Raw genomic sequence first — 15,877 nt, 5'->3', positions numbered from 1 at the left:
TGATAATTCATTAGAATATAATAGATGGCCGTACCTCCCCCAACTTGGTCTGCAGTTGTGGATTGTTGTACTCACTTAATTGTGGTTGCAGGGGTCGAGACTCAGCTCCTGGCCCCTGGTAAGAAGCCAGGCATAATAGAGGCTCTCTCTGCATTGCAACCCACTATTGTAAATACAAAATCTCAATGTACTGTTTGCTAAGACATAAATAAAAAATAAATATATTGTGTCCTGTTTAAGACAAGTTTCAGCGAGAATAATACAAGAGAAGGTTGTTTTTAGGGAATCAAGGAGTGCAAGGTCACCATAATGTTTACTTAAGAACCTAATATTGTAATTGAGAACTGCAATATTTCTGACATTACTTAGGACAGTGCTGGCTTGTGATGCTCTGTATTACAGACAATTACTTTCCATTAAATTTTGATTGGGCATTAGATTATATAGATTTATATCTGGGTCTACGTGATCATTCAGCATTTACGTTAAATGGTAATTATTGACCCATGTATTATTTATATTGTACCGAGTTCCAGTAATAATATCTGTGATAAGAGGATGTTTGGACAAGTGTGTAGCTAATGTATGTTGGTTAAGTAGTTAAAACTAACATAACTTGTGTCCAATAAATAGAATAAAATGTGCACAGTTTTAAATTAAAGACTAAATGGATTTTAGTGGTGATAATAAGATGGTAAACAACGGTTATTAATAAATTGTAAATTGGAATATTTGGCAAAAACAGATATTAAAAAAGGTAAAATAAAATAAAATATCTGACACAGACAAGGATATAAGCCACAGCATTGTGTCTTCCTCTGTAGACGACACCAGAATTTGCATGACAGTGTCCTCCACTGGTGGCCTGGTGGCTGAAGCTCCCGCTTCACACACGGAGGGCCCGGGTTCGGAAACATTTCGACACGTTTCCTTACACCTGTTGTCCTGTTCACCTAGCAGCAAATAGGTACCTGGGTGTTAGTCGACTGGTGTGGGTCGCATCCTGGGGGACAAGATTAAGGACCCCAATGGAAATAAGTTAGACAGTCCTCGATGACGCACTGACTTTCTTGGGTTATCCTGGGTGGCTAACCCTCCGGGGTTAAAAATCCGAACGAAATGTTATCTTATCACTGAAGACACTACAAGACACCAGGAGGACATCAACCAAATCTTTAAATGGGCCGCAGAAAACAATATGAAGTTCAACGACGAGAAATTTCAATTACTCCGATATGGAAAACATGAGGAAATTAAAACTACATCGGAGTATAAAACAAATTCCAACCACACAACTGAGCAAAAAACTAATGTAAAAGACCTGGGAGTGATCATGTCAGAAGATCTCGCCTTCCAAGACCATAATTATTGTATCAATCGCATCTGCTAGACAAATGACTGGATGGATAATGAGAACCTTCAAAGCTCATGATGACACTCTTCAGGTTGCTTGTTCTATCTAGGCTGGAATATTACTGAACACTAACAGCATCTTTCAAGGCAGGTGAAATTGCTGACCTAGAAAATGTACAAAGAACCTTCCCAGCACACAATACTACCATAAAACACGCTTGAAGTTCCTCAAACTGTACTCTCTAGAACACAAGCGAGAGAGATACATTATTATATACACTTGGAAAATCCTAGAGGGACTAGTACCAAACTTGCTCACGAAAATCACTTCTTATGAAAGCAAAAGACTCGGCAGACGATACATCCCCCCAATGAAAAGCAGGGCTGCTACTAGCACGATAAAGAAAGCCAAACAACTATACTACTCCAGTAGATTCACAGACACTAGAGGAGATATAAAAAAGACCTGGAAAACACTCTCTCAGATTCTAGGGACCCACAAACTGAAAAAAACAAGAATATTGTCCTAACTAAACCTAATGAAACACCACTACATCCCACTCACACAGCTAACAAGATAAACGACTTCTTCTCAACCATAGGATCTAATCTTGCCAATAAAATTCCACATACCAATGCCCATGCTGGGGACTACCTAGATGGGAATTTCCCAAATTCCTTCTATCTTGCACCAACTGAGCCCACGGAAGTCACAGAGATTATAAAGTCACTTAAAAATAACTCAGGGAATCTGTCTCATGTCCCACCATTACTGTACAAGCGAGCGGCCCATGTCCTTTCGCATGCTATTTCATTACTCTTTAACAAGTCACTAGAAACTAGCACCTTCCCGAAACTACTCAAGATGGCAAGGGTTACACCAATACATAAAGGTGGTGACCCTACAGACTTAAACAACTATAGGCGAATATCAAACTTACCATTGCTATCCAAAATCTTTGAGAAACTCGTGCACAGGAGACTATATTCATTTATAACGGCACAAAACATACTCAACCCCTGCCAATTTGGATTCCGGAAAAATAAAAGCACTAATGATGCAATCATAAAATTGCTAGATCTGCTTTACACAGCATTGGAAAATAAGGAATATCCACTAGGAATTTTTGACCTAAGAAAAGCTTTTGACACAGTAGACCACGACATCCTACTCCACAAACTTGACCATTACGGTATAAGAGGCCATGCGCTTGCTTATTTCAAATCTTACCTTACTAATAGGTATCAGTATGTCACCATTAAAGACACAGCATCAACAACACGGCCACTTGATACTGGAGTTTCCCAGAGCAGTGTCCTTGGTCCCCTGCTCTTCCTCATATACATCATTGATCTTCCAAACGTATCCCAACACCTGAAACCCATTCTCTTTGCTGACGACACGACTTATGTCATCTCTCACCCTAATCTTGCCACCCTCAACACCATTGTTAACGAGGAGCTGGTCAAAATATCGACTTTGATGACAGCCAATAAACTTACGCTTAACACTGACAAAACCTACTACATATTATGTTTGGTAGCGGAGCAGGAGATGCACAAATTAACATTAAGATCGACAACACTCTAATTACCAGACATAATGAGGGCAAATTCCTAGGCCTATACCTTGACAACAACCTGAATTTCAGCACCCATATCCAACACATAACCAAAAAAGTATCCAAAACGGTTGGGATCCTCTCCAAGATACGATACTACGTGCCGCAAAATGCCCTTCTCACACTATACCACTCGCTTATTTATCCATACCTCACCTATGATATTTGTGCTTGGGGATCAACTGCAGCAACACACCTAAAGCCAATAATAACCCAACAAAAAGCTGCAGTAAGAATAATCACTAAATCCCATCCCTGGCAACACACCCCCCCACTCTTCATAGATCTAAACTTACTCCCTGTTCAGTACATCCACACTTACTACTGTGCAATCTCCATCTACAGGACCTTAAACTCCAATATCAACCTTGACCTAAAATGCTTTCTTGACAGTTGTGACAGAACACACAGGCATAACACCAGACACAAACATCTCTACGACATTTCCCGTGTCCGACTAAACCTTTACAAAAATTCAATGTATGTCAAAGGCCCTAAAATCTGGAACACCCTACCTGAGAACTCTAGAACTGCAGACACATTCATCACCTTCAAAACTACCATTAGAAAACATCTTATCTCCCTGATGCACCCCATCAACTAACTACACGAATATCACCTGGTGGTTCACACTTACACTCACTCACCCATTTGACCATAAACAGAAATATTAACCTCAATCTTAAAATAATGAATCCTGTGATACTCCAATACTGAAACTATGTACTGTGCCAAAACAAAAGCATTCACATTGCTAAACTCACAAACTAGTATTTAGTCACTTAGCCATAATACCAACTTACCTCATAATTTGTAATATTTTAAAATTAAGAATTAAACTAAGTCTGCCCGAAATGCCTAGCCATGCTAGGTGTTCTAGTGGTACACTCTGTAATCATTATTTAACTACATGTAAACCACACAATAACCAAATTCTGTAAACTCAGCATTGTAATCCTTATAGAGAATAAACTTTGAATTTGAATTTGAATAAGAGACATCACAATAAGTATCAGGGGCCGGAGACTGTTCAACTGCCTCTCAGCATACATATGGGGGATTACCAATAGACCCCTGGCTGTCTTCAAGAAGGCGTTGAACGGGCACCTAAAGTCAGTATCTGATCAGCCGGGCTGTGGTTCATACGTGGGTTTACGTGCGGCCAGCAGGCCTCATGGTTGATCAGACCCTGATCCACCATGAGGCCTTGTCTCGTACCGGTCTGCGGGGGCGTTGACCACCAAAACTCTCTCCAGGTAAAAGGCATATGCCTTCTGTTGTTCTTTTATTTTTACAGTTCCTTGGTAATGTGAGAAATCAAGACAGTGCTTGAAGGTTCACTATTGTTTTTACCACACTGGCTAGTACCACATATATGTAGGATTTTATAATAATCTTATATGATAAATCAATGTAATCCTGTATAACATTTCCAGATCCTTAATAAATTAAACCATTATTTTTTCTCTCAGGATTTTCAAGAAACCTCCTGTTAAGATGGCAGCTCAGAGGATCGCAGTGGTGAGTAGTTTCAATATTTTTAATTTGAATTTTATTGTTGCTTCTGCTTCATGTAACTGAAACAGAAGTTGAATGTTGAGGTGCGATTGTGATCTTATAAGATGACTGGAAAAATTTTAAAACCTCTAAAGTGCCAGCCTCTCCTCTTAACCAGACAAGTTGGCACTGTTGTGAAAAGATGAATCAAATGGGTGACTGTTGACGTTAGTTTAATATCCTTATTATGCACCCCATACCCATCCTGTGGGTTGTTCTATCTAGGCTGGAATATTGCTGCACACTAACAGCACCTTTCAAGGCAGGTGAAATTGCTGACCTAGAAAATGTACGGAGAACCTTCACGGCGTGCATAATGGAGATAAAACACCTCACTTACTGGGAGCACTTGAAGTTCCTGAACCTGTACTCCCTGGAACGCAGGCAGGAGAGATACATGATTATATACACCTGGAAAATCCTAGAGGGACTAGTACCGAACTTGCACATGAAAAATCACTCAAAACGAAAGCAAAAGACTTGGCAGATGATGCAACATCCCCCCAATGAAAAGCAGGGGTGTCACTAGCACGTTAAGAGACAATACAATAAGTGTCAGGGGCTGGAGACTGTTCAACTGCCTCCCAGCATACATAAGGGGGATTACCAATAGACCCCTGGCAGTCTTCAAGCAGGCACTGGACAAGCACCACAGCCGGGCTGTGGCTCATACAGTGGACCCCCGGTTAACGATATTTTTTCACTCCAGAAGTATGTTCAGGTGCCAGTACTGACCGAATTTGTTCCCATAAGAAATATTGTGAAGTAGATTAGTCCATTTCAGACCCCAAAACATACACGTACAAACGCACTTACTTAAATACACTTACATAATTGGTCGCATTCGGAGGTAATCGTTATGCGGGGGTCCACTGTACTTTGGATTGCGTGCAGTCAGCAGTAACAGCCTGGTTGATCAGGCTCTGATCCACCAGGAGGCCTGGTCACAGACCGGGCTGCGGGGGCGTTGACCCCCGGAACTCTCTCCAGGTAAACTCCAGGTACATAATGGGCCCGGGGACTGGGCTGCAAAATTTTGGCAGCTGAACAACCTACAAAAGTAATGAACTATTTACATGTTTATATCTTGTCATAATTGTAATGAGTTATTAATGCAAATATTAATTAGGTCACACACACAAAGTGGTAATGCTTTATTTACATTGAGCAGTCTGGGTACTTTTCCAGAAAGGTCTATAATATACCACTGTGGATAAAATACTTTGCCATTTCTTAAACATTTCTGAGTGAGTTGTCACTGAATTCATTAATTTTATCGCACTCGAGTACATATTGAAGCAAGGTGTGACAATAGTCCATCTGGCAAAGTTTACATTTGTTTTCAAGAGATTTATTAATCAGAAGAGCTCTCTTGTATATGAATGGTGGCATACTTGCTTTTATTATCTTTGTTTTATAGTGCTTCTATTATTGATGCTACCACTGTAGAACTGGCTAGGGACAGGATGAGGGAGTTTTTGGAACTGCCACTGAGATAATCACTAACCTGAGCAATGGAGTCTGAGATTTTGCTGGCAAGATTAGTCTTTATAGATGAGAAGATGCCATTAAGCTTATTTATGGTATCAACAATATAAATAGAGGGTTTTTAAATCTGTTCTGTACAATTTGTTTAGATTTAGCTATTTTGTATGAGTCTAGTATCTGAGAGTGTTTTCTAGGTCTTTTGAACCAACCTTTATATCTTAGAACCTGTTGACACAGTATAGTTGTTTTTATTTGTTTATAAGCTTAATAAGCGTGTTGATGTATATCTTTTTGCTGTTTCTGGGGAGAATTAAGCCTTTTCTGTATGTTGTAAGGAAATTTTAATTCACATTGAACATTGTGTCCTAAAATAATTTAATATTTCCAACAGGTGACAGGAGGCAACAAAGGTATCGGGTTTGGTGTAATGAAGGAACTTTGTGCCAAATTTGATGGCATAGTTTATCTGACAGCTCGTGACGAAGGAAGAGGTCGTGCTGCTATTGAGGAGCTCAAGAAGGCAAGACTTTTACAGTAATAGTGTAATTAATTATGTTTAAAGAAAAAACCTTGGCACTGCACTTACACTGATGCCTACAGATATATATAGTAGTACAGTACAATATCGGTACTGTGCCTTATTTTTATGTAGGTACACAAATTAAAAAATACAGGAAGGCCTCGCTTATACAGCAGGCTAGGTTCCAGGCTTCAGCTGCAAAGTAAAAATTACTGTAGAGTGAAACATAGCCTTATTTTACTTTCAAATGCATATAAAAGCCTGATAACATGTTTACATTATCATATATTAAGTGAACAATAAAGCTAGGCCTAAAACTATGACTATACGGTATACACATTACTTGCCTTAAAATATTATTTTCGTCCTTAGCTCGCACTGATTAGGAAGTCTGAATAAATGAACAGTGGGTATAATTGATAACTATTGCATTAGTGAAACACTGTAAAGCGAAGCGCTGTAAAGCGGGACCCATTTGTAAATAGAAGAAAACATTTTTTTTAACACGTCGGCCGTTTCCCACCGAGGCAGAGTGACCAAATAAGAAGGAAAAACTTTCATAATTCAGCACTTTCACCATCATTCATACATAATCACTTTGTTTAAGAAAAGTTATGAAAAAGCTCGTGGAACAGGAAGAGTGGATCTAGTGACGACCAGTGAAGAGGCGGAGCCAGTTTGGCAAGGGTACACTTTGCTGAATATGCAAATTATGTGGTCAGGCATATGGTCACTGTCTTGAACACTGTGCTTAATTGTCCACTTATTGAGGTATGCAGAGATAGACAGTATAATAACCTATGTGACATGTCAAGATATCTTATTAATGAAAATAAGATACCAGATATAATAAGCAAATTTCCTAAATTTGCTTGTAACAGATAAGTGAACTATAGATTTTTTTTTTTTTTTTTTTTTTTTTTTTTTTTTTTGTGTCTAACAGGTCGGCCGTCTCCCACCGAGGCAGGGTGACCCAAAAAAAGAAAGAAAATCCCCAGAAAGAAAATACTTTCATCATCATTCAACACTTTCACCACACTCGCACATTATCACTGTTTTTGCAGAGGTGCTCAGAATACAACAGTCTAGAAGCATACACACATAAAGATACACAACATATCCCTCCAAACTGCCAATATCCCAAACCCCTCCTTTAAAGTGCAGGCATTGTACTTCCCATTTCCAGGACTCAAGTCCGACTATATGAAAATAACCGGTTTCCCTGAATCCCTTCACTAAATATTACCCTGCTCACACTTCAACAGATCGTCAGGTCCCAAGTACCATTCGTCTCCATTCACTCCTATCTAACACGCTCACGCACGCTTGCTGGAAGTCCAAGCCCCTTGCCCACAAAACCTCCTTTACCCCCTCTTTCCAACCCTTTCGAGGACGACCCCTACCCCGCCTTCCTTCCCCTATAGATTTATATGCTTTCCATGTCATTCTACTTTGATCCATTCTCTCTAAATGACCAAACCACCTCAACAACCCCTCTTCTGCCCTCTGACTAATACTTTTATTAACTCCACACCTTCTCCTAATTTCCACACTCCGAATTTTCTGCATAATATTTACACCACACATTGCCCTTAAACAGGACATCTCCACTGCCTCCAACCGTCTCCTCGCTGCTGCATTTACCACCCAAGCTTCACACCCATATAAGAGTGTTGGTACTACTATACTTTCATACATTCCCTTCTTTGCCTCCATAGATAACGTTTTTTGACTCCACATATACCTCAACGCACCACTCACCTTTTTTCCCTCATCAATTCTATGATTAACCTCATCCTTCATAAATCCATCCGCCGACACGTCAACTCCCAAGTATCTGAAAACATTCACTTCTTCCATACTCCTCCTCCCCAATTTGATATCCAATTTTTCTTTATCTAAATCATTTGACACCCTCATCACCTTACTCTTTTCTATGTTCACTTTCAACTTTCTACCTTTACACACATTCCCAAACTCATCCACTAACCTTTGCAATTTTTCTTTAGAATCTCCCATAAGCACAGTATCATCAGCAAAAAGTAACTGTGTCAATTCCCATTTTGAATTTGATTCCCCAAAATTTAATCCCACCCCTCTCCCGAACACCCTAGCATTTACTTCCTTTACAACCCCATCTATAAATATATTAAACAACCATGGTGACATTACACATCCCTGTCTAAGACCTACTTTTACCGGGAAGTAGTCTCCCTCTCTTCTACACACCCTAACCTGAGCCTCACTATCCTCATAAAAACTCTTTACAGCATTTAATAACTTACCACCTATTCCATATACTTGCAACATCTGCCACTCCTCTATCATATGCCTTTTCTAAATCCATAAATGCAATAAAAACTTCCCTACCTTTATCTAAATACTGTTCACATATATGCTTCAATGTAAACACTTGATCTACACATCCCCTACCCACTCTGAAACCTCCTTGCTCATCCGCAATCCTACATTCTGTCGTACCTCTAATTCTTTCAATTATAACCCTACCGTACACTTTTCCTGGTATACTCAGTAAGCTTATTCCTCTATAATTTTTACACTCTCTTTTGTCCCCTTTCCCTTTATATAAAGGGACTATACATGCTCTCCGCCAATCCCTAGGTACCTTCCTCTCTTTCATACTTTTATTAAACAAAAGTACCAACCACTCCAACACTATATCTCCCCCTGCTTTTAACATTTCTGTCATGATCCCATCAGTTCCAGCTGCTTTACCCCCTTTCATTTTACGTAATGCCTCACGTACCTCTCCCACACTTGCATTCTGCTCTTCTTCACTCCTAAAAGATGGTATACCTCCCTGACCAGTGCATGAAATTACTGCCTCTGTTTCTTCCTTAACATTTAAAAGTTCCTCAAAATATTCTCGCCATCTACCCAATACCTCCATCTCCCCATCTACTAACTCCCCTACTCTGTTTTTAACTGACAAATCCATATTTTCCCTAGGCTTTCTTAACTTGTTTAACTCACTCCAAAATTTTTTCTTATTTTCATTAAAATTTCTTGACAGTGCCTCTCCCACTCTATCATCTGCTCTCCTTTTGCACTCTCTCACCACTCTCTTTACCTTTCTTTTACTCTCCATATACTCTGCTCTTCTTATAACACTTCTGCTTTGTAAAAACCTCTCATAAGCTACCTTTTTCTCTTTTATCACACCCTTTACTTCATCATTCCACCAATCACTCCTCTTTCCTCCTGCCCCCACCCTCCTATAACCACAAACTTCTGCCCCACATTCTAATACTGCATTTTTAAAACTATTCCAATCCTCTTCAACCCCCCCACTACTCATCTTTGCACTAGCCCACCTTTCTGCCAATAGTCGCTTATATCTCACCCGAACTTCCTCCTCCCTTAGTTTATACACTTTCACCTCCCTCTTACTTGTTGTTGCCACCTTCCTCTTTTCCCATGTACCTCTTACTCTAACTGTAGCTACAACTAAATAATGATCCGATATATCAGTTGCCCCTCTATAAACATGTACATCCTGGAGCCTACCCATCAACCTTTTATCCACCAATACATAATCTAATAAACTACTTTCATTACGTGCTACATCATACCTTGTATATTTATTTATCCTCTTTTTCATAAAATATGTATTACTTATTACCAAATTTCTTTCTACACATAGCTCAATTAAAGGCTCCCCATTTACATTTACCCCTGGCACCCCAAATTTACCTACTACTCCCTCCATAACATTTTTTCCCACTTTAGCATTGAAATCCCCAACCACCATTACTCTCACACTTGATTCAAAACTCCCCATGCATTCACTCAACATTTCCCAAAATCTCTCTCTCTCCTCTACACTTCTCTCTTCTCCAGGTGCATACACGCTTATTATAACCCACTTTTCACATCCAATCTTTATTTTACTCCACATAATCCTTGAATTTTTACATTTATAGTCCCTCTTTTCCTGCCATAGCTTATCCTTCAACATTATTGCTACTCCTTCTTTAGCTCTAACTCTATTTGAAACCCCTGACCTAATCCCATTTATTCCTCTCCACTGAAACTCTCCCACCCCCTTCAGCTTTGTTTCACTTAAAACCAGGACATCCAGCTTCTTCTCATTCATAACATCCACAATCATCTCTTTCTTATCATTTGCACAACATCCACGCACATTCAGACTTCCCACTTTGACAATTTTCTTCTTATTCTTTTTAGTAATCTTTACAGGAAAAGGGGTTACTAGCCCATTGTTCCCGGCATTTTAGTTGACTTTTACAACACGCATGGCTTACGGAGGAAAGATTCTTATTCCACTTCCCCATGGATATTTATTTTTTTTATTTATTTATTTATTTCCAATTTGTGCACACATACAGAGGTACAAAAAAAATACAGATAAGAGCAGCATGCCAAAGCCACTTATACTATGCATAGCATTACGGGCTGGCTTAAAATTAACTTAAGATTAACTAAGCAATGATTATTATTATTATTATAATCAAAAAGAAGCGCTAAGCCACAAGGACTATACAGCGCTGCTACTAAGCAATGATGAAATCAGTGATAAAACATTAATGTAAACAGATAACTATAAAGCACAAGTGAGTATTACAAAGACAGGTCATATGGTTGCATTCAGTTAGGTAGTGATTCTGTTAGGTAGTGTATTTAAAAAATAATAAAGTTAGATTGGGTTTTAGGTTTAACATTTATGTGATATAATTGTGAGAAACATTTAAGATATACAATTTATAAGGTTCAGTTATTCAGTATTTATTTGGTTTTGGGTGAGTAAGTAATCTTTGAGAAGAGACTTGAATTTATAAACAGGTAGTGTTTCTTTTATATTTACAGGTAATGAATTCCAGATTTTAGGGCCTTTTATGTGCATTGAGTTTTTGCATAGCGTGAGATGGACACGAGGAACATCAAAGAGTGATCTGTGCCTTGTGTTATGGTCATGTGTTCTGTTGAGGTTGGCAAGATGTTTGAGGGGAGGGTTAATATCAGAGTTAAGTGTTCTATGTATGTAGTAGGTGCAGTAATAAGTATGGATGTTTTGTATGGTGAGTAGGTTTAGTGTATTGAATATTGGTGGAGTGTGCTGCCTGTAGTGAGAATTTGTTATCATTCTAACTGCAGCCTTTTGTTGGGTAATTAGTGGTCTGAGATGGTTAATTGTTGTTGAGCCCCATGCACAAATTCCATAGGTGAGATAGGGGTAAATAAGAGAGTGATATAGGGCCAGGAGGGCTGACTGTGGAACATAGTACCGTATCTTCGATAGTATGCCTACAGTCTTGGAAATTTTCTTAGAAATTTGATGTATATGTGTATGAAATTTGAGTCTATTATCAAGGTGGATTCCTAAGAATTTTCCCTCTGTTAGTTTTGTGATAGGTGATCCATTTATCATTATGTTAAGAGGGACATCTGTAGCTCTGTTACCAAACTGAATGAAGTAGGTTTTGTCAATGTTTAGTGTAAGTTTGTTAGTCCTCATCCAGGTAGATATTTTCTGTAATTCGGTATTTACAGTATTGGCTAGCGTGACTGGGCTCGGGTGAGAGAAGACGTATGTAGTGTCATCTGCAAATAGTGTGGGTTTGAGTAATTGCGAAGCATTTGGAAGGTCATTTATGTATAGGAGAAAGAGAAGAGGGCCAAGGACACTTCCCTGTGGGACACCAACTGTAATTGGTTGTGCAGAAGAGTTTGCCCCATTTGCGTACACATATTGGCTTCTGTTGCTGAGGTAAGACTTGAGGTAGTTGAGGGAGTGCCCTCTTATACCATAGTGTGACAATTTTACGTGGAGCAAGTCATGGTCAACTGTATCAAAAGCTTTACGTAAGTCAATGAAGATCCCCAGTGGGACTTTTTTTCTCTATTGCAGTGTATATATGTTCTAGCATGTGTATAATAGCATCATTAGTATTTTTATTAGGCCTGAATCCAAATTGGCAGGGGTTGAGTATGTTTTGGGAGATAAGGTAGGAGTAGATTCGTTTATGAATTAATTTTTCGAAGATTTTTGAGAGAGGGTGTAAGTTGGATATTGGCCTATAGTTATTCAACTCTGTTTGGTCTCCTCCTTTGTGGATCGGGGTGACCCTTGCTATTTTGAGTACTGTAGGGAAGGTGGAGGATTCAATGGATTTGTTAAAGAGTGTTGCAATGATTGGTGATAGCACTTGTGACACTTTTTTGTATATAAGGGGTGGTAAGGTATTTAAATCTCCTGCCTTGTTTTTTAGTGCGTTGATAATAAGGGAGACTTCGTATGGGTTAGTCGGAGCTAGGAACAGTGTGTTCGGGTAGTTGCCGGTGAGGTAGTCATTTGGTGGGGTATCTGAGCTTGGGATTTTATTGGCAAGGTTTTGTCCTATAGTGGAGAAGAAATCATTGAGTCTGTTTGCTGTTTCTGTTGGTGGGAGTTGGGGTTCATCTGTTTTTGCTAATTTTATTTCGCTATTTCGTGATATCTTTTTTGTTCCCAGAATTTCTGATAGGGTTTTCCAGGTCTTTTTTATATCACCTCGTAAGTTGGATAATCTGTTCTCATAATACAATTTTTTTGCCCTTCTTATCAGGCTGGTTAGGATTGACGAGTAACGTTTTGTTTGGTCTCTGGTTATGTGACCCATTCTGTACTGTTTTTCATATTGGTGTTTTGTATTTATGGATTTGAGAATGCTGGGTGTTAGCCAGGGACTGTTCAGTCTCTTTGCTGTCATCTGTTTAGTTTTTTTAGGGCAGTGCTTGTTATAGAGGTATTGGGTTTTTTTTAGAAAATTATTAATACATTCGTCAATATCTGTATAGGTTTCTAGCTCAGTGTGCCAATCAATGTTTGCTATTGCTGTTGTGAAGTTATTAATGGCTGCCTCATTGTGAAGTCTGAAGGTGACTTTAGTAGTGTCTTGGGGTAGTTTACCAAGAGTTGTTATGAGGAAAGTAGGGTAGTGGTCTGTGGTATTATCTGTAATTATGCCTGATTTTAAAGGGGATATGGTGTTGGTCCAGATGTGGTCAAGTAGGGAAACACTAGTCTCTGTAACTCTTGTAGGTTTTGTTACTGTTGGTAGTAACATACAGTTACTCATTGTGTTTGTGAATTCAGTAACGTGTGGGTCCTGGTCTTGCAGGAGATTTATATTGAAGTCACCTGAGAGTAGTAAGTGATCTTTGTTCATGCGTGCATCAGTTATCATACTTCCTAGATTTTGACTAAATTGGCTAATGTTTGACTGTGGAACTCTGTAGATGTTTATCAATGTGAGAGGTTTTTGTAGGTACTTTGATTTGAATTTAGCTATTATATATTCCCCATGTTCATCCCTTGTGCAAGTATTAGTGATACATTCTAGTTGGTCTGAGTAGTATATGGCTGTGCCACCCCCTTGTTGATCTGGCCTACAGTTGTGTATGGCTGTGTAACCAGGAATGGCATAGACATCTGTACTATCAGGCTTTAGCCAGGTTTCAGTTAGTGTAATGATGGACATATTGGCATGTAAGGAATTTAGTAATGCTATGAGGTCATCGTAATGCTTGCTTAAAGATCTGATATTGTAGTTAAATATAGTTATGTTGTTGTTGGCACTGAGAAGTGCCTTTGATTGTTCTGCAGTGTAGTAATTACAGTTACTGTTTGATTCATTTAAGTCATTAAATAAGAGGTTGGTATCAGGATCAATGCTTGTAATCATAAGATTTGTAGTGAATCTATAGTTTGAATTAAGTATAAAACAAAGTAAATAGTCTTAAGCTAAAAAAATAGCACCTGGATTATTTAACAAATGTAAAATAATGAGCTAAGGGACTAATACAAATAAAGTGATGATCAAATAGTGGAGCTTGGGAATATGATAGTAGGTAGTACTATAAAGGTAATTTTTTTAAAGTTAGAATTATAGTATAAAATTATAATATAAAAGGGACTAATATAGGTTGTGGTGACCAATAAAGTGGTAATCAAAAAAAGAGCTTTGGAATATAATGGCAAAATTGTGAACTTATTGTACTTTAGCACCTAAGAATAGCACCTTGATTATTTTAACAATTGTGAATATATAAACTAGGATAGTTATATAAAGCTAAAATAAAGGAGAAAATATATAAGGGACTAAAATTAAGTAATGGTAAGCAAAGTTAAATGGACAGATGGTAGGAATTATAATATAAACTTATAATATAAAAATACAATTTGAAATGGTACTTGCAATTGCACTAGAGTCTGGTATAGGTTGTTGACAAGATCAAGATTATACCTAGATTTAAACTGACAAAATAAAATTCACAATTAAAGTACCAAAAGAATAATAGTAAAAAAAATAACAATGGTAATGTCTTGATTATAATATGATAGTAAGAGGGTAGACAGGTACACAGGTACAAGGGATAATATAAAGGTTGGAAAAGTAATAAGACCAAGAACTATTAAGATAAAATCAAAGAAAACTCAGATGAGTGTGTATAAATAAACATGTACATGTATGTGTAGTGTGACCTAAGTGTAAGTAGAAGTAGCAAGACGTACCTGTAATCTTGCATATTTATGAGACAGACAAAAGACACCAGCAATCGTACCATCATGTAAAACAATTACAGGCTTTCGTTTTACACTCACTTGGCAGGACGGTAGTACCTCCCTGGGTGGTTGCTGTCTACCAACCTACTACCTATAATATATGTATATATATATATAAATATATATATATATATATGTATATATATATATATATGTATATATATATATATATATATATATATATATATATATATATATATATATATATATATATATATATATATATATATATATATATATATATATATATATTATATTTTATTTTTTATTATCACAATGGCCGATTCCCACCAAGGCAGGGTGGTCCGAAAAAGAAAAACTTTCACCATCATTCACTCCATCACTGTCTTGCCAGAAGGGTGTTTTACACTACAGTTTTTAAACTGCAACATTAACACCCCTCCTTCAGAGTGCAGGCACTGTACTTCCCATCTCCAGGACTCAAGTCCGGCCTGCCGGTTTCCCTGAACCCCTTCATAAATGTTACTTTGCTCACATTCCAACAGCACGTCAAGTATTAAAAACCATTTGTCTCCATTCACTCCTTTCAAACACGCTCATGCATACCTGCTGGAAGTCCAAGCCCCTCGCACACAAAACCTCCTTTACCCCCTCTCTCCAACCTTTCCTAGGCCGACCCCTACCCCGCCTTCCTTCCACTACAGACTGATACACTCTTGAAGTCATTCTGTTTCGCTCCATTCTCTCTACATGTCCGAACCACCTCAACAACCCTTCCTCAGCCCTCTG

General features: G+C 38.3%; 1 protein-coding gene across 10 annotated transcripts in view; it reads left to right on the top strand.

Annotated features, from left to right (window-relative positions):
- The window catches only part of LOC128700402 (carbonyl reductase [NADPH] 1-like), an 85,168-nt gene that overhangs the window by 3,068 nt on the left and 66,223 nt on the right, over positions 1-15,877 (top strand). For 9 of the 10 annotated variants that reach the window (XM_070099998.1, XM_070099996.1, XM_070099995.1 and 6 more), the window contains exons 2-3: positions 4,448-4,496; positions 6,412-6,540. In XM_070099998.1, the coding sequence (XP_069956099.1) occupies positions 4,473-4,496; positions 6,412-6,540 (153 nt within the window). In that variant the 5' untranslated portion in view covers positions 4,448-4,472. Of the gene's footprint in view, positions 1-94; positions 119-4,447; positions 4,497-6,411; positions 6,541-15,877 lie in introns of those variants that run through there. The other variant, XM_070100002.1, reaches the window with a different exon arrangement.

Source organism: Cherax quadricarinatus, chromosome 71 (genome assembly GCF_038502225.1).
Source record: "Cherax quadricarinatus isolate ZL_2023a chromosome 71, ASM3850222v1, whole genome shotgun sequence".
NCBI classification, from domain to species: domain Eukaryota; kingdom Metazoa; phylum Arthropoda; class Malacostraca; order Decapoda; family Parastacidae; genus Cherax; species Cherax quadricarinatus.
This window is presented reverse-complemented; position numbering and strand designations above follow the sequence as displayed.